General features: G+C 40.1%; 1 protein-coding gene across 1 annotated transcript in view; it reads right to left on the reverse strand.

The window, feature by feature from the left end:
- Nucleotides 1-18,075, reverse strand: part of LOC112841333 (pinopsin-like) — a 69,974-nt gene extending 51,899 nt beyond the window's left edge. The window contains exon 1 of the mRNA XM_025896248.1: nucleotides 17,670-18,075. Within this exon, the coding sequence (XP_025752033.1) occupies nucleotides 17,670-18,006 (337 nt within the window). The 5' untranslated portion in view covers nucleotides 18,007-18,075. The remainder of the gene's footprint in view (nucleotides 1-17,669) is intronic.
- Between the last annotated feature and the right edge of the window lie 4,402 nt (nucleotides 18,076-22,477).

Here is a 22,477-nt window from a genome sequence, read left to right on the forward strand (position 1 = left end):
CTAACCCCAGGAGGGCCTGCCAGTGGCAGAAGTTAACCAAACGCAAGTCCAGCCATCGCTGATTAAATGTGTTGCTGAAGGAAGAGAAAATGGTGATGTTTCATACATTTATGAGACTCCATTCATATATGTGTGTGCATGTAACACCTATTCCTATGAGGCAGCTTTAACATAATATTCTGGGAAGAACATCATGCACCTGGAAGTGGAAGAGGAGCGTGAACCAGCAGCTGGCAGGTTGGGACTCACCAAAAGTTTCACCTTTGCTTGTGCAGTCAGGCCACTGTGTAGTGATGAACAGTGAACTCGGAGAGGCAGCAAGAAAGAAAGTGCACAGTGCTGTAAGGACATTAGCAGGGGTGGAAGAAGCATGCTCTGGTCTCCGCTTACAAATGCTGTGTTGGTAAATACCTAACACACGCAATAGGTAGGTTTCTCAGGAACACTGTGTCCTAACACAACTATGTTCCCTTCCTTCTAGACCCTCAGTTTTCAGCTGCTAAATCTGCTCTTCCATTAGCTGGATAATATGCTAAAAAGCTCTGTGGCAGTATGAGATGGAGATAAGATGCAGGTGCACCTCAAGTTGAGAATATTAGGGAATCCTGTGCTGAGGTATTCTGCTGTTTCTTCTTGACAACATCGTTGACTGTTCTTGTCTAAGGACTTAAATGTAAACAGAGACTAAGAAACAGCACTAAGAAACAACCCTCTTCAAATGAAGGCTCTTAATACCTCAATTTTAAGGTTTTAAGTTTAATTCCAATTTGTCCTACTGAATGGTATTACATAAATATGTTACTGAGTTATACAAAACTAGTTTGATCAGTGACTCAGGGCTGTTTTCAAGGGAAATAACTTTCCTGAATTTAAATGAGAGTATTTCTGTTAGTTCTCTGCAGAAATAAAACACTCCACACATGTAAATGAAACATAAACAATTTAAGCAACGTAAGTCATGACCTTTCCAACATATTTATATTTATATATCTCCATAGAAGTCTTTCTGAAAACATATCCTATTGTATGTGTCCATCTATCACAGTCCATCAGGGACTGTGCATGAAATACAAATTGGAAGATCTGGTATTCACAAGAGAGGTTTGAAAGAAGAAAGAGGTAAAAAAAAGCAACAATACCTTTTGCTAATGGTTGCTTAATCTTCAGGAGAAATTTTGTTAGCTCTGGGCCAAACTACCTTACTAACAACTGCCACAGCATCAAAGACTTTATGTGGGGGCACATAGAGCAATCCATTCTATCATCAGTTTAACTTCCATTTGTTATGTATGGATTTAATGTTAATGTTAATATTGATAAGTAAAACTAGTGGGCTCTGTTTCCCTTAAAGTCAATGCATTTCTTCCACAAAAATACAGTGATCACCACTGATGTAGTTGCTGCCATCAGAGACTGCCTTGCAGGTGAGTATATAAGAATATTATAACAATAAAAGCAGAAACTTCCAAAAGCTGATTTGTTGACCTGACTTTCTCACAGCATGTGCACTTCAGTAAAGCATCAAAAATTATTCAGTCACAACATCGCAGAGGAAGAAAGAACAAAACTCTTAATTCTGAAAAAAAAATAATTCTATTTTGCTTTCTAGCTCTGAGTCTCGTAACATACATTTCATTGCTATAGTGAAGATAGAGAAAAACCTGTGTCATATACAGTCTCCAGTGAGAGTCTTGTATGATACGGGGATTGCCAAAAAGTGGCACCGAGAATGTTGACTGGCCTGGAAAATCTGGGATAGGCAGCCCAGAATGAAACAAATTCAGTTAAATTAATAGAACACAGTTAAGTTAGCTAGCAACTTTTACAGCCACGAGGGCTACTGAGAAGGTAACATCAAACCAGCAAATCTGAGAGAGAAACAAATGAGAGATTGTGAATATGGGATTTCACAAAAATATTATTATCAAGGGTTTTGGTTTTTGTTGGGGGTGATTGGGTTTTTTTGAGTGCGTTTTTCTATTTTTTGAGATGAGAAGCACAAACAAATATTCAGAAGGGATGTAAACAGGTCTGAAGTGGCAGACATCTGTGGTTACTGTTCCTTCCTTGCTAACCCCCAGAATATTATCCACTTTTTCCTTTTCCCTCCCCAAAAGAGGAGCTCATATTTTATGAGCTGCCAGCAGATTTTGGCAGAAGACCCAACGTTTCCAGAGTTAAAAAGAAAGCCTGATGAACCTAGAAGACATTTCAGAGTTAAGATGAATAGACCCAAAGCGAGCACTGGCCTTGGTGGACAACCAACCAGCCTGACTTGCCTGATATTTACAGCTCAGTATCTAGACTTTAGTGAATAAACAAATCACAACAGATCGCTTTATGATATAGCAAAACCACAATGTGAATATAACAACTCCTGATAAGTTCAGTGCTAATATAGATGATATGAACTGCAGAGGTCTGCATGGATGCCTCAATAACTGACAGAAGTAGCTGAGAATTGGATGTGCTTCCAAAACATTACTGGTTGTATTTGGATATGCCTATTAAATATTTATATGATAAGCACAGAATAAATGGTCCAAAAAATCAAATATTCTTGCCTTTAATGACTCTAATTCTAGTAGAATGTTTCCATATATTAGTGATGAGATCACTATTTCCTTTTGATTTTTAAGGCGTTAGAAGTACTTCTACATATTTAAAATTGAGAAAATATTTCCCACATTCATTTGTTACACATTAGCAATTACAAATAGTTTCTAATGCTTTCAAAATACAGGTGACCTCAGATATTAACAGTTCTCTTTAAATAGAAATAAATGTGCCAATTGCTGTTTATCTAATGCCTGTAATTATTTGGTTTTGTTTGCTAAGATGTCTTGGAATCATGAGTCCATTAGAGCAGGCAATCATTCCTTTCTCCAAAGAATTATCTTCCTGCTTAACTCTAATGGGAATCGCAGTTTAACTGTGTGCTTGAAAGAAATCACTGAGAAATCACTGTTGGATCCAAGCCTGCTGGAACAAATCTGACAATAAACATTACCAGTCCTGTTCAGTAAATCTTTTGTGCTCTTTTCACTCAATATTCATTCCTATTTTCATCCTTTGTACAACACACCCTTCGTGTTTGGTGATACCTCAATACAGACAGCATGTATTACTTTGAATGGCAAAAAATTATCTAGGGGTTTTTTCTTTCTTCGTCCCTCCTTGGCTGAATTTTTAAACCTGTACACGTTGTGCTTTAAGGGTGGTCTTTCGCTGTATCTGGTGATTTAATGTATCACTCAGTACTACTATACTTATCTACTATGTTATTAATATGCCTATTCATCAACCAACCAACCAACTCCCAGAGGCATAAATATAGCGAAGAATTCCCTTTTGCATCTCAGTGGTACCAGCATAGCACAAAAATAACCTCGAACACTAATTTCTGGCTCACTTTCCATATGTTAGGCAGGATCCCTTTGCGTTCTGGAAAGCAGGCTAGCACCTGCAAATTCAGCTTCCTAAATTGGCTGCCTCCGTATCAGTATATTTATTCTGCTGCCTTAGGGAATCAGAATAAGAAATAATGTCAGCACTAGATGGAGCTCCTGTACAGCAACATCTCAGAAGAAATCTTTAGGGTTTGTCTGCACCTGAAAAGCAAAGATGGATATACAGTGCTAGCATAGCAGGAGGATGCTCTCAGGGCAGTCAGGTTCACTGCAGCATTCCCATGCCCACGCTGTCCTACAAGATCCCGATTCCCTGACAGGACTGCTCCTTTTGAAATGTGAGGGCATCTCCAGGATCTTCTTTCACGCTGAGGATCTGCACAGACAACTTGTAGTCTCAAGGGTCTTCTATACGCGGGATATAGCACCAAGTAAGTTAAGAGGTGAAATTACAGTCTGTTATCATCTACCAGCTAAGGAGGTAAGTGTCCACCAGAACACACTTAAGTAACTTCCTTTTGACGAACCTCTGCTTTCTCACTGAATACAGTTGCTCATTTTTAATAATAAGAGTATATGGTGCTAACAATGCCAAGGCTGTGGGTTCGATCCCTGTATGGGCCATTCACTTAGAAGTTGGACTCGATGATCCTTGTGGGTCCCTTCCAACTCAGAATACTCTCTGATTCTAGAGATTTTCCATAATCCAGCGTTTTTTCAGCAGTTGCCCTTCCTAGAAGTGGAACACACTACAAATATTAACTCAGAATTCTGAGTCAAGTTTCTGTCATAAAGTCTAGTGGTCAAACTGGTTTTTATACTGACTAGGTATTAACTGGTCAATAAATATTTTGTCTGATACTATGAATGCAGTCTCAATATATGTTGACAAGTCTTTACATTGCCATTGAACCAAGAATTTCTTGTTCAGTCTTACGACCCAACAACCACACATATTATGGAGGTGAGATGAAACACCGGGGAAGGCTGCTACTATCTTTATCCAAGATCACTTTGCTGGCTAAAGGATGTGCAGTGAGAAGTGGTATGCTCCATCCCTTAGCCCCTCAGAATGACCTCAAAGAGGAGATCTTTTGCTACATCCATTAAGAAATTAGTTGTAACCAATGCAGACAGAAATCCTTTGCAGTACATTTCATCCAGTTAATGAGTCTAATCTGCACCACTGGATAGATTGATGGAAATTGCACTAGAGAGCAAGCAGTGGGTGTATAAGGAGGTATGACATACTTCAACAAGCCAGAGTTGCTACCATGGGGGGAATCCAGACCTTACTACTTCATTAGAAGTCTTTGACAGTGCCATGCAGACAGGTTGATAAAGCAATTGATAAAGCCTACTTGGATTTTCAAACCACTTTGACAAGCCTAAAGGCTCTTAAATAGTAAGCTGCCTTGCAATAACAGAAATCTTGACATGAATAAATAATTGAGTAGGGGCAGGAAATAAAGAACAGGAGAAAATAATTAGTTTTTTAGTGGAAATTGTAGCCAGAAGTTCCCCACAAATCTGTGCTAGGCCCTGGGCTATTCAGCACATTAATAAATGATCTGGAAAAGATGGTAAAGAGTGAAGTTTGCTTATTACAGTATGCTGAGTAACTCAAAATCAACAAAAACTGACTGCAAAGTACTGCAGAACAACTGTATGAAACTGAGCCATTGAGCAGATGAAATGCAATACTGATGTAAACTGCCATATGTGGAGAAAAACAGACCTAGCTTTAAATACACAGTGATTATTTCTGACTGACTTACTGCTCTGCAAAGAGAGTTATGATAGACAGCTTTACACAAACCACTTCCACTAAGAAGCAATGCTCAGCAGCATTTATAAAAGCAAACATCAGGGCTTACTAGAAAAGGAAAAAAAGAAGGGAGGGGAGGGGAGGAGAGGGAGAGGTGATTTGAAAAGGTGGATGAAGGAAGATTATTTAGTGTTTCTCATAATACAATAACTGGGTTTTCAATTGAAATCATCAGGTTGCAGACTCAGAATTAACAAACAGTAGAAGGTACTTTTCTTTGGTAAGGAAGAAGTGGAATTCCTTGACATATTATATTGTGCATACCAAAATTTTGCAGGTTTCCTAAAAGCAAGCAGCATGGAAGATAAATGCAGGAAGACCTATTAGAATCAAAAGTACTATTTCAGGAAAGACGTCTCTACACCACAAATCACAAGCTGCTGGAACTACATAGTGGAAAAATACCACTGGATGCTGATAGTTATACTAACTTTAAGTTTAGTATTCTAGAAGTATAGCTAGGCAAAGTACTTTGAATGGCAAATACTTAGTACGTATATACAACCCTTTGCAAAGCACAACTATTATTTAGTTATTGAAATTATAAGAAGGAACAATTGCAGCAGAGTAAGAGGCCATTACCTGCTTCTATCTGCTATTATAATTTCTTTACCAAAGGTCTGAGTGCCCACAGCCCTAGAAAAGATAATAACACTTTTAAAACTCCTACTCATACTCATCCTTGTTAAACACCCCTTGGTGCACTGACCTATAGAGAAAAACTGTTACATTGAGGAAACCAGATGGTGGTACATCTACCGCTGTTATCTCAAAGAATATTAAGCTCTGGCTTTGTCTTGCCTCATAACCTGCTTTCTACCCATTAGAAAAAGCCTATTTAAATCCTGACTGGCATATTTATCTGGCAGCCTTTCATCCTATTCCTGTGATGCAGTCTTTGCTTCTCACAAGGATATTACATAGAAATACATTTTCACTTTTAAGAAGTACACACAGTAAAGCAATCCCCAACAACCTCATGCAGCCCCTGCTGGTCCTCGGCCCTCTTGGGCGGCCACACATTCTTTCTGTGAAAACTGAGCAGTTCAAAAACAGAGCAAAAGTTGTCAGTTTGAATAAATTAGGGCAAACTACTAGGATTTGTTACAAAAACATGCATAGAGAAGAATTGCTTAGTGCATTACAGTCAGTGTACAGAACATATACATAATATACGCAGAAATACCACGTACATACTCCACCCTTTCATAAAGAGGCAGAAATCATAACTCCTCATGCTCACCATATTAATTCCTGCCCTAGAACTGCTTCTAATTAACTCCTGCTGAACTTACACTAAGGCAAACAGCTCAGCCACAGACATGGCCATCCCATGAAGTGCTTGTTCTGCTGCCAGCAATGAAAGGAAAGGCGGTGCAGCCTGACCTGCTCTGCCTTGGGCTGCCTGATGCACAGCACCCTAAACAGTTCACCTAATTTCATTAGGGTGATTAAATGTGTCAGTAACACCACAAACAGCCTGAGGCCAGAACAGAAATAACCCACAAACTGTAAATTTGGCAAACAATAATGCTTCAGCATGCACATGCACATAAGAATTAAGTCCAATGCAGACCCAACTGTAATCAACCATTGCATGTCCTAAAATTTTCATAAGGAGAAGTTAAAGGGGATATATGTTTTTGTAAAATTCATACCATTTCTTAGGTCAAAGTGCTATTCCAGTACTATCTCAGAGGTCTGTACTAGACTTGGACAACACTTAGAGATTAAGCAATAAAACATCATACATATGAATTAACTAATGGTTTTGAAACTTGGAAATTGCCACAGTTCTAATCTAAGCAAAGTTTTACATTGCTGTTTTCAAGATTATCAGACTAGTCCTTATGAAAAATTTTCACAATCAAGTCTGCTTTTTTGATGCCTTTTTTTTCTTATAGTTATTTGGTCCTGAACAAATTTCTACTGTTATAAATTTCCTCAAAAATAATTCAGAATAAAACAGTTTCCATCTATTGACTCATCTAAGTCTGTTCACTTTGATTCCCTCTTGCCATAGTTATCTACTATTTTTCTGCACTTGATTGCATTAGTGAAACAAATAGAAACAACAGAAAATGTGAAGGGGAAAGAAACAATACAAGATATAATTGCAAAACACACTAGAAAATTAGCAGATAGTGACTGCCTGCCTCTAATAAAAAACTGTGAAATATATGTAGATTTTCAGCTTACCCCAGCAAGTCGCTAACCTTCTGCATTGTGGCTGCTATATTTTCAAAAGGAACAGCAGAATTCTGTATCTGGCCATAGGATGAGATTGTACTTCCAATTATTGGCATCTGCCTGTAAAACAGGTTTAAGAAACTGCAAACAGGAAAAGTAACATAGTTTTACCACATTTTGGAAAGACTTGTTGGCTGAAATAGCCCAGAGCAACCGAGCCTGATGCTGATAGCTAGCATGAGAAACCTTCAGCTGAAGCAAGAGAAGTCTGGCATTGTTATAACATGGTGGTTTAAAAGATGGTACCTAGGGGACCTTGATTAGAGGCATTACCATCTGGACCAAATGAGAGGGGAGTCAAGCAGCCTCCAGGGACCCTGAGACTTCACCCATGTAGGGGGTGAATGCTCACCCATCTGCATCCCTTGATCCACACTGGGCCAGCACAGCACAGAGGAGAGAGAGGGGCAACCAGGTCCTGAGCTGCTCAGGAGTCAAAGTACAGGGAAATCTCACAGAAATGGGATGGTGGGATGCTTGGGGGAGGAAATGCCTATTTGGAGTGATGCTCCGTTGCATTTGCTGTCTGCAGATATCAAATACTCCTCCTGTCTGCATCAATTATGGAAAAATTTGGAGCAGACAGAGGTAATTTTTAGTTAGTATTTAAAAAACCCCAAACAACTCATAACAAAACCAAATCCACAAATCTTCGAGTAATAGGAGGCATTTATATTTTTTAAGTAGTGAATCATGTTAGCTGAAAAATCCACAGAAGCAGTAAGTGGTCTGCGAATCAATACAGGCTGTAGTTTATTATTAGACATTACTGCATCTTTGGTTCCAGAAGCAGTTTTTCAGCTAGTGTTGATGTGTAGAAAAACAAAAATGTAAACAGGATAACTCCAGCTTTCAAAGAAATTTATTTTTCCATGTGAGCACACTCTTTTAACAAATTATTTTCTCACTTAATAGACTTTTCTAATTAGAAAAGTGGCAGAAACACTAACATTGAAAAAAAACAACCAAAAAAAAAGAACCCAACCCTAGTAATTACTTTACGTATGAAGTATTTGCCACAGCTGAGAAAATAGGGGAGGGGGAAATGGAAGTAGTAGTCATCACCCATTATTGTGTTGTTATTTGGAACTATGCCAATGGTTCTGTATCCCTTTTATCACTGAAAAGCCTGTAAGTTTAATTTGCTTACTAGACCAGAAGATTCAGCTTAAATGCTTCCTAAAAAAAAAAAAAAAAACATAGAAAATTAATGTCATCAGTTAAGAAAATGTCACTGGGTATATAACTTCAATTTAAACAGCCAAAGATAATATCCACTCCCTGGTATACCTCAGGGCCTACAAGGGAAGCTTAAAAATTTTCCAAAAATTACTCAATTCTGTCCCGATGTGTCAGCATGCAGATGGTCTAAACAATTCCTAGAGATTATTACACACAGAGTTAAAAATAATATGATCTGTCTTTCACAAGCAAAGTCCATTAAACACTTTTTTTGGATTGAATGTTGCTTATTTACTGGGCTCTAGTTTATTTCATTATACCCACTGAACGACCAAAAAGCCAGCTACAATTTCATGACATATTTCTTCACGTCTGTGTGACTTGACTACCAGCAGAGCTGGTTTCTGCTTTTTCTTAAATTAACAGAAAACTGACATCAGGCATATTGCATTGCCTGCATTATTGTCATGACCCAGGATAAGGGAAAAGGGCCTGCAAATGTCAATGATTAAACCTGAACTCCGACAGAAATGCTGTTCCATCATCTCCAACAGAGCTTACAGACATGACCTTTTGGATTCAATTCACCATCAGGATAATTTTTCAAGAAATCCAATGTGGTCTTTGCCTTTAAGCTCCTATTCATGGTGTCCATGTGAATTGATGTTATTTGTGTACTTCCTTGCATAAAGTCCCTAGTGTTCTGCAACATGATTCATAACATAGAACCAAAACTGTGCAACCAAACTGCAGGCGTGGCTGCCCAATAAGGAAGCATCAAACATAGACAGAAATCTGTAGTCACTTGAACATGCATGGAAACAGACTTTGGGCATGGGCTGAACATTGTTTTACATTGACAGCCAACAACTATGCACAAAAAATGCCAAAGTTACTCGCTCCCTTACAGAATTCTACTGTTCTTCTGACCCTCTGTCCAGGGACACATACACAAGCTGTTGATATCTCTGCATGTTTTTTGCTGTTTTCTTTTGTACAGGCATTAGGAAAACAGATTCTACATTATCATACAACAAAATTCGTCAGAAAACATTAAGGATGGCAGCTAAGAGAAAATATGTCTCCACCTTCACCTGGCTGCTGCTGAAAGCTGAGGGCACCTGAGGATCAGTGATCAGAGCACACTCTAGTTCGTGTTTAAGCCATGTGCTTGAATTTCTGCTGTGCTGAAAGCTGAGAGAGGGGAGAAGGAGGAAAATGTTGAGGTTCTGGAGCACTCCACAGTCCTACTGCAGTATGGTGTGGAGATGGGGCTCAGCTGGAGCTGCCCAGACCAGGGAAGGGAGAATTAACCATGCCTGGTAATACAGACACCAACTGCACACCACAGGATCTGACCTAACACCCTTGGGCATCAACACCCATAATCTGTAATGCCTTATAAACATGGGCAAATTGAACGACATCTTCGATGATGCTCTGTCATAATGAAGGTAAAACCTTCTCTTATCCTAAACCAGCGTTCAAGCACCTACCAGACTGAAGTCTCTGATTTCAGGAATAACACTTAAAGTACAACATAAGGTCTTCCATTTCCACTTTCTCTGCATGGCATGGTTTCTCCTTTATCGCATTTTCCAAAACTTTCTCCCAGGTTGTCTCCCTACTTCAAGCATTTAAACTGAACAGAGAAGCCCAGTATTTATGCTCTACAATTTGCTTGTAGGAGGAGCAGACAGCATTTTCCCTACATGATGAATTTGAGATCTTAAGATCAGAAAAGAGGACTTGGGCACCTCTTCATGAAAATACAATAGATGTCTTAAAAATACTCACTCTTGAACAACTATTCTAAGTGATTTCAGCTTTGTGCAGTGTTTAATGCCTATAGGAAATGGAAATAAACCAAACATCCCAGAAGAGGATACTGAAGTGGGGAGGGAATTATAAGCAAAAGTAAGAAAATTACAGAAAGAATAAAGGAGCAATAAGCACCCTATTTGTGAGGGTTGTCTCATGACTCCAGAGAGGTACAGAGCAAGTATCTACCCCTGAGCTTGGGCTCCTTTCATAGCCAGTGGAAATAGAGGGATTCTTGTAGGGCACAGCTCATATCATCCTGAAGAGAATGTCTCAAATGCATCAGACAGTTTGCATGCTGGCAATACAAATTTGGTTTTCTATTGATTATAAAAGAAGCCTTTGGGATTGGAAAATGGTTTTAGTCACACGATTCCATCTGTCTCTAAGGGGAGAGCATTTCATTTTTCTCTAAGAGCATTTCATTTTTCCATGTAAATATGGCCCTGAAAGGTGTAATTAATAATATACCACTACCTCACTGATTAATTATTTAAATAAAAAGTATAGCAGGCTAACTTCAGTTTTTCTAGAGAGGAGATGCCAAAGAGGAATTCAGATTACATATCTTTTGAATAAATATTTTCCTGTTTCCATTTACTATACAATCTAATGCATATCGAGTGCTTGAAATTTTGTGGAAAAATTCAGGACAAACTATCAGTTGTAACACTATTAAAATAACTAAAGCCCTCTAGGTAAAGATGTTTCTTCTCTTTTAGATGAAGGAACTATAAGCACCTTTGACCTAATTCCATGAGTCAGGCACCTTTTTTTCTACCCCCCTCTTTGATCCAGCAGAGTATTTCTGCTACTGACCAACCACTGATGAAAGCTTGCACAGGTCAGATTGACTGCAGGCATAACAGAGTCTATGCACTTCAAATAGAGAACATTTCTAAGGTCTGTCTGAAGAACTATGTTTCCCCAAACATTACTGATTAGTTGTTCTTGCTATCAGTTTTATTTATAGATATATCACCTATAATCCCATCCCAAGACCACTGCAACAGGAGCTATCCATGGTCTGCATCCAGGTGAGGAGCTGCTAAGTGTGGCTTTGCACTGAGAGATGAGAACTTGCTGCATCAAGGCTCAGAAAACTTTGAACTCTTGCAGGATCAAGCCCAAGGAGATTATGTCTTTACTCATGGAAATAAATGTGTCTTTTCACAGGAGAGTCATTTTTTACATCTGAAGTCTCAACTGCATCTCATAAACAGGGAGTTTCCAGTATGTTAGAAGTCTGTACTCTAAAATAAGTATATTAGTTTAGTGCAGTGAGCCTAAAACAGAGCATATGAAATCAAGATAAAATATTAAGAAGAGAATTGTTTTTAAGGTATTTGTTCAAGGCAGTTGAACTTTAAAGAAAAATCATGAGCAGTTCCATTTCCTATTCTGTGTCTTCTCTGCCAGTTTACTTGGGAATAATTCAATAACTGATTTAATATGACTAAGAAGATTATCTACCCATAGAGTTGAGTGCTACAGGATTTCTAAAAAGATTAACTTTGAAGTCCTCATTTAGATATGACCTTGGTTTATCAATGGACATAAAGACATGTCTACATGCCCTACTTCAGTACAAACAGAACGTAGCCCTCCCCAGCATCCAGGACAGACGGGATGTTGTGCAGGAAGACACAGCCTCGAGTCACACAGCTTTCACATGGCATAGGCATCTCTGGGTCCTGTAATCTCAATTCATTTTTAACAATGAAATTTTGGAATCAACTTCTGAGTCAAACTTCCAGGTATTTTAACAACCATGAAGGTTAAGAAAGAGAAAACAACCAGCAGACACCTGAAAACAAGAGCTAAGAGGTCAACAGTCACAGAAATATCCCTGCTAGTAATGTACCTTGAAACTTTTCCAGCATTAGAATCTAGTGTTGGATTTCTGGAGCCAGAGAAAGCCCTTTGCCTTTCCCACATGTATGAATCTACTTAATAGTTAATCATGATATGACGTATAGTAGTGATTCTGAAAATGAACCCCAGAATTCATCTGGGCCCAAATTCTGCTTATCCTACATATTTGGGAAGTCTCCATTAAGGGAAAGTTTCTGAAAATTTTCATCTGTCCAGAGATTTGTAGTGTTTAAAAAGGCACTGGAGAGACTACGCTGAGATGGACAGAACTGCAAGACAATCTTAGGATGGCATATCACTTCATGTATATATGGTCTCTATGGGATTACTTTACTAAATAATATATTTTTCCTAAATTAACATCTGATGTTTAATAATTTCATGATAAATATATTTAACTGTCCTTCTTTCACCTTGCTTGCAAAGTTTACTCTGAGTTCAGCTGGGAAAATGGATCCTGTCCCTGTGTCCCTTTTCATGTTTGTTTAAATGTATAACCATGAGCTTGTCAAACCATGACTAACTGGTGGGTAACGGGAGTAAATTTAAAAAATCCATCCATTTCCCCAACTCAGTGACACGAGCAGTTTCCACTGCAGTGACCTACTGAGCTGCAAACATGCACAAGCACCAGAATAAAATCATTTATGCTGCAAACAGACCATGCTGTTTCTCCTCTAGCTCCATTCCTAATGGTCCCCCAGATCAAGACCCAACGACTGCTACTTCCATAGCAGCTCTCATGATATTTAAATTTCTACATAAAATCCTGACTACATGTTTATTGATCAGCATCTGCACTTCCTGATAGCTTTAAAACCTTCTGCTTTTTGTGAATCGTTTGAAATCACAAAGCAGACATGGGGAAAGCAACAAGTAATTTAACCAAAAAACCTTCACTTTGTCCATAATTTTTTTCCCTTGTGCCCATGGCAATCCCCTGGTGCCGGTTCTTGAGTCATGATTTTTAAGTGCCTGGGGTAGGCAATGGATTGCTCAGTAAATAACTTACTTGATTTCACACTAAGTGACAACAACGTACACTGCACTGTCAATAATGTCGGGAGAAGAATCAGCTCTGCTTTCAAGATCACCTTCCAGGGCAACAGTCATGTGATTTTAAAAAAGGTAAGACACTTTGGAGATAAAAAAGAAAGTTAATCTACTGTGCATTTATGTTTTAAACAAATCTCAGCTTCTTGCTTTCATTGTCTCAGGTTTCATCCAAGCCACAAACCTGGAGGATAACACCTTCACTCTCAATTCGGTACAGAACAAAAAGGAGGCTTTCACAGTATCACAAAACAAACTGAGAGGGAATAAAAACCCCGTACTAAAATACAGTCCTTTCAGAAGCCTCTTAATAATGAACTGTATTTAAAAATATTTTAACAGTTAGAATTTGAGTTGGAACTAGATGGTTTTTTAAGTCCCTTCCAACCTAACCATTCTATGACTCTGTGATTATCCTCAGTAACTACAATGAACCAATCAGTGAGTCTTAAACCATGTTTATGACACAGAATATACTTGATTTTCCACGTCTTCAGTTTTTTAATCACTTCAGTAAGTTTTTTACAAATTTTCCAAAGTCCACAGAAGACAAGGAAAATAATCCTACAATTACTGAGATGGTATTTGTTTTTTGTTTTAGCAATAATACCTGCAAGTCTCAATAAGACCCTCACAACTCTCTCATGTTACTTTCCAATAGCCACAAAACAATTTAACCATTCCACTCAGTGGATCCTTGCTCAGTCTATAATGTTTACAGCACACACTGAATGTTAAAAATCGGAAAAAAAAAAGACATTTTGTTTTCAAGTGCCATGAAGACATGAAAAAGCCATCAGTGAGCTGCACACCTACAGGAGCTCTTTTTTAGCACATTCTGGAGTACAAAAAGTCATAACACCTGATGAATAATGGTATTTATCAACAGATATCATCTGTTTATAGACATATAAATGTTAGGCAGCCTGCTACTACTAGTTCCTTTATGCATGTTTTTCTGTATGTAAAGATGTAAGTGAACATCTTTTAATTGTAACTCTGCAAACAAATTTCTTCAGTATGCATGCCCTTTATACCTACTAATGAAAGAAAGTGTGAGCACTGCAAGACTGTCACAAGAACTGTGTGCTACCTGCACTTAGGCTGCCTCAGCTGCCCAGGACACCCTGCTGATGGGGCCAACATCACTCAGAGGAGCTGAGGTCACCTTTGACATTCTGGGTTTTGTTGTTTTGTTTGCTTGTGTGTTCCTTGATGATCTAATCCATTTTAACAGTTATAGCAGAAACTCACGTGAAAACAGGTTAGCACAGAAATCTGCACTCTGGCCATCCATCCAATTTATACAGATCTGACTTTCAAGAATTATTCCACAAGCAGGTCACCCTAGGAGAAACTTCCCCATTTGAAGGTTGAATTCCACAGTCACTGGGGTGGTGTCATGGCTTGACCTTGGCCAGACTCTAGGCACCCACTAAAGTCGCTCTGAGCTGGGAGGGGTCACACAGGCAAAACAGACTCAATGTGGGGTTAATATTAAAATTTATTACTAACAGGATAAGATCTAAAGAGTGAGAAACAAAACAGTTTTAAACACACTTTCCACCCACCCCTCCTTCCTTCCATGTTCTCCCTCCTCCCACCACAGCAGTGCAGAGAGACAAGTCCACCCCTCGGGCAACAGGTCTTCCAAATCTGCTGTCCCGTAGGTCACTCTTCCATGGGCTGCAGGGGGACAGCCTGCTTCACCATGGTCCTCACCAGGGGTTACAGGGGGGGCCACAGCTCTGAGTCCTTCCCCTGTTCTCTGGGGTCCTAGCCCACAGGGCACCCCCTCCCCCCCGCCTCGCAGTTCACCTTGGGGCCTTTGGTGCTGTCGGTGCTGTTCGGTTCCTTGGGCAGGACGGGCTCCAGCACGGGCTGCTCACGGGGCAGGCCCGGGGGCTGCAGGGCCACTCTCTGCGGGGCCGCACACCCCAGCCCCGGCCCCCCATTGCAGGGGTCGCCGCTCGGTTTGGCCAGCATTGCCGAGAGCAGCACAGGGGGCTTGGCCAGGGCACCACTGCCTGCTCTGGGCTAGGTGCCGAGAGGCCCGGGCTGGGCTGCTGCTGCCCCTCTCCTCCAGCCCCGGCAGGCAAGGCGGCAGGGCCGCCCAGTCAGCTCTCCTTGGCTCGAAAATTCTTCTACGCAACAAACTTGTTCTTAAATACGCTATCACAGAGGTGTAATTATTGGCTCTCCCTTGGCCAGCAGCAGGAAGTCCCTCCTGTAGACAGCTATCATTGGCTTCATTGAGGGGGAAACTTCCAGCACCTTCTAACCAAAGCCACCCTATGTAGCCCTCCCCTGCTACCAAAAAACCCAGCCACCTCAACCCACGACAGGTGGTAACTCACATGTATCCTGACAGCAGCCAACAGGCTCAAAGGGCACCATTAACATACCTTTTTCCTAATCCCTTAAAAAACACCTTTTCCACCCCTCCCTTCAAATGTTATTCACCCATCCCACTGTTAAATAATAAAAAAGAGGCTAAATCAAGCAAGGGAGAAAAAGCAGTCTTAACTTCTTTCTTCCTGAGAAGACCAAGTACAGAAATACTCGAACTCATAAAACTCACAAAAATGGAAATGAAACCTGGAAGAAGACCTGTCATTCTGCTTTGCACAGACCAAACCAAAAATAACTCATCAAAACAAGCCAAGGTATTGTTGATGGGGTCTACTTTTGGATGCCCAAAGTAAGTGCTCTTATGTTACACAACATTGCTAACTCCCAAGACTTCACTTTGGGCAAAGCAGCAGTTTCCCAGGGGAAGTTGCCAGGCTGAGTTAATGGTCATCAGTGCAGCACACGTTTGAGGAAGTGACAGGTACCAGAGACTGCATGGCTAGGCTTTGCGAACGAAGATCTGGGGAGGGCTCTACCCACGTTTGTTATAAGCGTGCTGGTAGCTAAAAAGGCCAATTCGAGATAGGAATGCCCGGCTGCAAAAGGCACAGCAGAAAGACTCCTTAGATGGTATATTCTGCAAGGCATGATTCTTTCTGCTTTGTCTTTTCTCGTCGAGAGTGATCCTGCTTTCTCAAAAGCATCAGCAGCGGTATAGATAGTGTGTCTCCAGACCTCCTGATTGGAGGCCAGAGTAGACCAGTTATGTTGATCAAAACATACCAGTGACCACACCACTGGAAACAGTAAGAGCTTATAATTCAGGTAGAAAACATGCATTTGGATCCACCACCTGCTTCTACATCAAGAGCTGTGGGCCAAATGCCTGCAGGAGATGCACTGCAATCCAGGATGGGAGAAGAGCCAGGCTTGCGCTTGTCCTGTCCTGGTGGCCTGGAGGCACCAAAACAAGGATGTACAGTAAGAGGGAGCTGTACTGAGTCACCCGGTCTGGGTGAGATAAGGATCATGTCTAGACATGCACCAACAGGCCAGTTTATGCTTTAATACATTTTTTCCTACATTTTTTGAATGTAGGAATAAATGAAGAAAGGACGACTGCTTGGTGACACATATCCTACACAGACAGGCCACCTTGGAGGACGAAGGCTTCCCTCTGTCTGTACTTTGTCCTTTATCTTTTTTAACAATTAAAATAATTTCCAGTTAAAACATTTATATCCAGCAGTAAAAAAGCTGGCTGCAAAAATGTTTTGTCTGATCAAGATAAGAATACTGAATACTTTTACCGTCACTTCTGACAAATCTATTCCTAAGACTTAGTTTGCTATTGAATCTGCAAGGATGTATTTTAAAATAAAAATTTTGCTTTGCAGGAGAACAGAAAGCATCTAATAATGAAAACTCATTATCCAGGACACGAGAAATTCATATTATAGATAGATATAGATTGATAGATAATTACAAATGGTAAATAGAGTACTTTCAGGTGGCTTTGTTTATGGCAGAAACACACTGAGAGACCTGTAGTTCTGCAATAGCAGAGATATTCCTGAAAAAGAGAGAAGTATCATATGCATTCATACAGTTAAACTCTTTCCAGTGGCTTGCCTCTTTCTATATTACATTTTTAACCCTTAAAACATAAGTAATTTCAAAGAATGGGATATGTTAGGAAATATTTATTAGATCTCTGCTACTCTCTCCTTAAGTCTTTTAAAATGTTTTAAAAGATGGATTTCAGCTGTGTTTGACCATAACACGGCAATCAAAGTAACCTTCTGTTCAGCACAGACCAGCATTGAGCTCACTGATCAAGTTGCTTCATGCACCAGTATTAAGAAAAAGAGAGTAAAGAATTATCATTGAACTCTTACCAAAGCAGGAATTGACAAAGCCATACCACCTACAAGCATGCTCCCCTCCAATCCACTTGCCACGAATGTTAGATGCAAAACTGAGGGTAGTGCCTGAGATGCACACTAACATGTCGCTGATACTGATGTTTAGGAGGAGCATGTTGACTGGGTTACGAAGGGTTTTAAATTTGCAGAAGAGGATGAGGACAATTAAGTTATTCAAGAAACCAAAAAAAAAGATGAATCCAAGAAAAACAGCCACTACTGTGTGCCCACTTCTTGTGAGTCCAGCCCTTGGCTCAACAGGATCTGCAGGTGCACCAAAGCTCAAGTTGTATGTCCAAGTGTGGTTCATTTTGGACTTCGACACAGATCAGTTGGGGCACAGATGCTGGGTGCCCGTTGCTGAAGTACTCCAGCAGTTTCCTAGAAGAGTTGTTCCATCACAGGTCAAGCCATCTCAGAAGTCTTCTGACCTTTGCTCAGATAAGATACCTTTTACATGGTTATGCAGGTGTGAAATACTGTATTTCAGCACAAGAGTATATTCCTGCACTGTGTCTTTCCAGTGGTCTGCTCTGCAGTAATTCCAGGGCAGCAAAATCAAGCAAAAAGTCACGTCAAATTCATCTTTGTTATTTAAACCTAGGATCATGTTAGATGATCTTTTCTGATGCTCAGAACGGAAGGTATATTAAAAAGATGCTTCAGCATGGTGTCCTCTTTCAGAGTAAACGGACAGCCCTATCAATGGCAGCTGCACTTGTTTCCTCTGACAATGGGTGTCTTTCTGAAAATACAGAAAAAAAGAAATAGTAAAAACAAAACAAGTCCATACGAAGACCAAAACATAGGTACATAATTTACTAACAGTTCCTCCCTTTTTGAACTGTAACAAATATCGCTCAGTCTTTTCATTTTTCACTCTGATTTTAGCAGAAAAAACAGCTTGTTAATATGTCCTTGGTTGTTCTAAGAAGTTTTTCCCTAGCTCACAGTTTATCATGGAGGTGTTTATTTGCACATTCCTAGCAAACTTCCTCAGGTGAGAAAATGCATGGTAAGACATGTCTTTTGTAGCAGCTTTCCAGAGGAAGAACGTTGTCTTCCTCCACATTAAGCCAATCCACACCAAGTGAAGCTTCAGTCTTGGCTAGACCTTAATTAAAATGATGAAAAATTCAGAAGAAGGAGAAAGTATTTCTTTACACAGAAAGAATAATTTCAAGTGTAGTCCCTCAAGCTCTCCTGTCTCATCATCTTCATAAATGACTTGGATGCAGGAATGGAAGGGATACTAAGCAAGTCTGCAGATGACACAAAACTCAGAGGAGCTGTTGACTCCCTCAAAGGCAGGGAGGCCCTGCAGAGAGACCTCAACAAATTACAGGACTGGGCAATCACCAATTATATGAAGTTCAACAAGGGGAAGTGCAAGATTCTGCACCTGGGATGGGGCAATCCCAGATGCATGTACAGACTAGGGAATGAGACACTAGAAGGCAGTGGCATGGAAAGGGACCTGGGGTTCTGGTCAATGGCAAGTTGAATATGAGTCAGCAGTGCCCTGGTAGCCAGGAGGGCCAACTGTGTCCTGGGGGACATCACGCAAAGCATCGCCAGATGGTTGAGGGAGGAGACTGCACTGCACTGGTGTGGCCTCACCTTGAATATTGTGGCAGTTTTGGGCATCACAATGTAAGAAAGATATTAAGCCATTAGAGAGTGTCCAAAGGAGGGCAGCAAAGATGGTGAAGGGCCTTGAGGAGCAGCTGAGGGTACTTGGTCTGTTCAGCCTGGAGAAGATGAGACTGAGGAGAGACCTCATCACAGTCTACAATTTTCTTGTGAGGGGAAGAGGAAGGGCAGGTACTGATCTCTTCTCTGTGGTGATCAGTGACAGAACCTGAGGGAATGGCCTGATGTTGTGTCAGGGGAGCTTTAGGTTGGATAATAGAAAAAGGTTCTTCACCCAGAGGGTGGCTGGGCACTGGAACAGGCTCCCCAGGGAAGTGGTTGCAGCACCAAGCCTGACAGAGTTCAAGGACTGTTTGGATGATACTCGCAGGCACATGGTGTTACTCTTGGGAATGGTCCTGTGCAGGGCCAGGAACTGGACTTAATGATCATTGTGGATCTCTTCCAACTTGACATATCCTGTGATTCTGTGATTTGTATGCTTACAAAGGGTGGCAGATATGTGATATCAATTTCTCTCTTGCCATATTTACCAGTGGACAGATGTCTTCCTTCATTATTTATAAAGCAGCCAGACACCCCAAGTCTCAGATGCTTCTCCCACCACAAACATGAATTTACCTGCACACACTGTATGTGTATTTTGTGAAGCAATAGTGCTTAATGTGGAGACACAACTGCTTTGCCAGTCCTCTATGTGGTTCCAGACAAATTCGGCACAGAATTTTCCATAAAAATGGAGATGGATGCATATATATGCATATATACATTTATGTAGGAATTTGACACTCCTCAGTGCAAAACGCACAATAGTCATAAATTGCTGAACTAAAAAATATTAAAGCTTCTCTTTCAGGTGTCATGTACTCCTAGAATGATTACGTGCATTTTTAAATGGGGCATCTTCTATATTACTCCTAACCATTGCTTTCTGGAAATTGTCTTGTAGAAAAATATATGTTTAACACCTGGAAAAATGATAGTTCAGAGTTTACTGAAGATGCAGAAGTTGTTTGCTTTTTTCTTTTATCATATCTCTGTCATGGTGAACTTTTAGAACAAGTATTTCATCTATTTCCCTACCTTCACAAACTCACTGCGCTAAATATATCTCATTATTGCAGTGATTTTGAACTCTAACATATACAGTCTGTCTTTACATTCTTTTCTGGTGAGTAAATCATGTACACTTCACAGCCCTTCTACTGTTAGGTCATTGAGAATCTGAAACACTGATGCTTTCTGCTTTGTTCTCCCCCTTCAGGAGGTACACGGTAATTTAGGTTGGTAAGGACCTCAGGTAGCATATCTAAGAGAAACAACTTTTGAAATCCTCTTTCTATCAACTTGAAAAAAAATTATCGCTTGTCCAATTCTGGTTGAAGGTTATAGAAGGAAACTAACTGGGTCTAACCATCAATATACTTAAAATTTACTCATAATTGTGTTAAAATGAACAGAGTTAAAATGTAGTGGAAGAAAACCCAAATGCAACAGCAACAGACTAAAAAATACAATACCGAGCATTTCACAGTCACTAACTGTAATTAGTGAACTTTTTTTTCTGGTAGCAAAAAAAGCATGGTGGTGCTGTGCCAAAGGAGAGCTTCAGAAAGAATTCACAGGGACACAAGATGTACAGTGAAATAAACTCAATCATAGAATAATATTTTTTTTAATAATTCTGATTACAGTTCAGCTTTTATAAACTAATCTATTCTTTTGCCATTGGTTCAAAGACAGTTTTATCTCATCTGTTTGCACATGACTGTTTATTGCAGAATACAGTTAAGGTCATTCCTACCTGCTCCTCCATTCTGCAAAGCATATTGCAGAATTTGGCTTCAAAATCTGAATACACTGAAAATTATTTACATGCAGACTATTTCAGCTACTGATGCCTCTCCCACCCCCCCAACCCCCCACCCCCCCAGGATGAACTGTTACTCTTAGATAATCTGTAGCAAAAATTTTAGAATGCCATCATAAATATTTCTATGTGGAAATTAACTTTACAAGAATAACTACAGGCAAAGCTTCTAAATAATATCATCAGTATTGTTAAAACATTGTTAAAACAGCTTTTGTGTTAGACAAAGTCAAAATTTATAATCCCTCTAGGAAATGTGACGCACTCTCTGTACGTATCTCTATCTTACAAAAAAGACATGGACCTCTTAAAACAAATCCAGAGGAGGGCCACAAAATGGCCACTGGCCTGGAGCACCCCTCCTTTGAAGACAGGCTGAGAGGGTTGGGCTTGTTCAGCCTGGAGAACAGAAGGCTCCAGAGAGACCTTGTTGCAGCCTTTCAGTACTTAATGGGGATTTTAAGAAAGATGGGGAGAAACTTCTAAGCAGGGCCTACAGCAATAGGACAGGGGGTTACAGTTTTAAACTAAAGGAAAGTCAGTTTAGATATAATGAAGTTTTTTACAACAAGGGTGGTGAAATGCTGGAACAGGTTACCCACAGACGTGATAGATGCCCTATCCCTGAAAATGTTCAAGGTAAGGTTGGACAAGGCTCTGAACAACTTGAGTGAGTTGAAGACGGCCCTGCTCATTGCAGGGGACTTGGACTAGATGACCTTTACATGTCTGTTCCAACACAAACTCCTATGATTCTATTAAGCTCAAAATATAAATAATAAAATGTAGCTCTATTATACACAGTCACATACATCCTGCATTCCTAAAGATATATCAAGATTTCATATTTATAGTGCTTATAAAAGGGCATTTACTCCCTGGATGGGACTCAGCTGACTAAAATTTAGCAGTCTGACGCTAGGTGTGAAGGCACAGACCAGTGCTCAGGTAATTTCTCTACTGACCACAAGTCACCCAGCTTTAGCAGGATGAGTTCTGCCCTGGTGTGTTGGAGAAAGATACCTTAATGCCCATGCAAGAGGAGCAGGCCCTGAAAAATCGGTGTAAGATATATTTTAAAATGGTATTACGGACACTGTGAAGGTCAAGCCATGTGGCCACTTGATATCAAAAGATGACAAGTAGGACACAAAAAGATGTACTTCAAAAAGTTTCGGGTGAATGCAAGAGACAGAGGCCTTCAGAGGAAGACATCTCAAGATGTGGGCTATCTGGGGAGTAAGTCTCTTTTCAGTAG

Source organism: Manacus vitellinus, unplaced genomic scaffold (genome assembly GCF_001715985.3).
Source record: "Manacus vitellinus isolate BGI_N305 unplaced genomic scaffold, ASM171598v3 scaffold_7_pilon, whole genome shotgun sequence".
In the NCBI taxonomy this organism is placed as follows: Eukaryota; Metazoa; Chordata; class Aves; order Passeriformes; family Pipridae; genus Manacus; species Manacus vitellinus.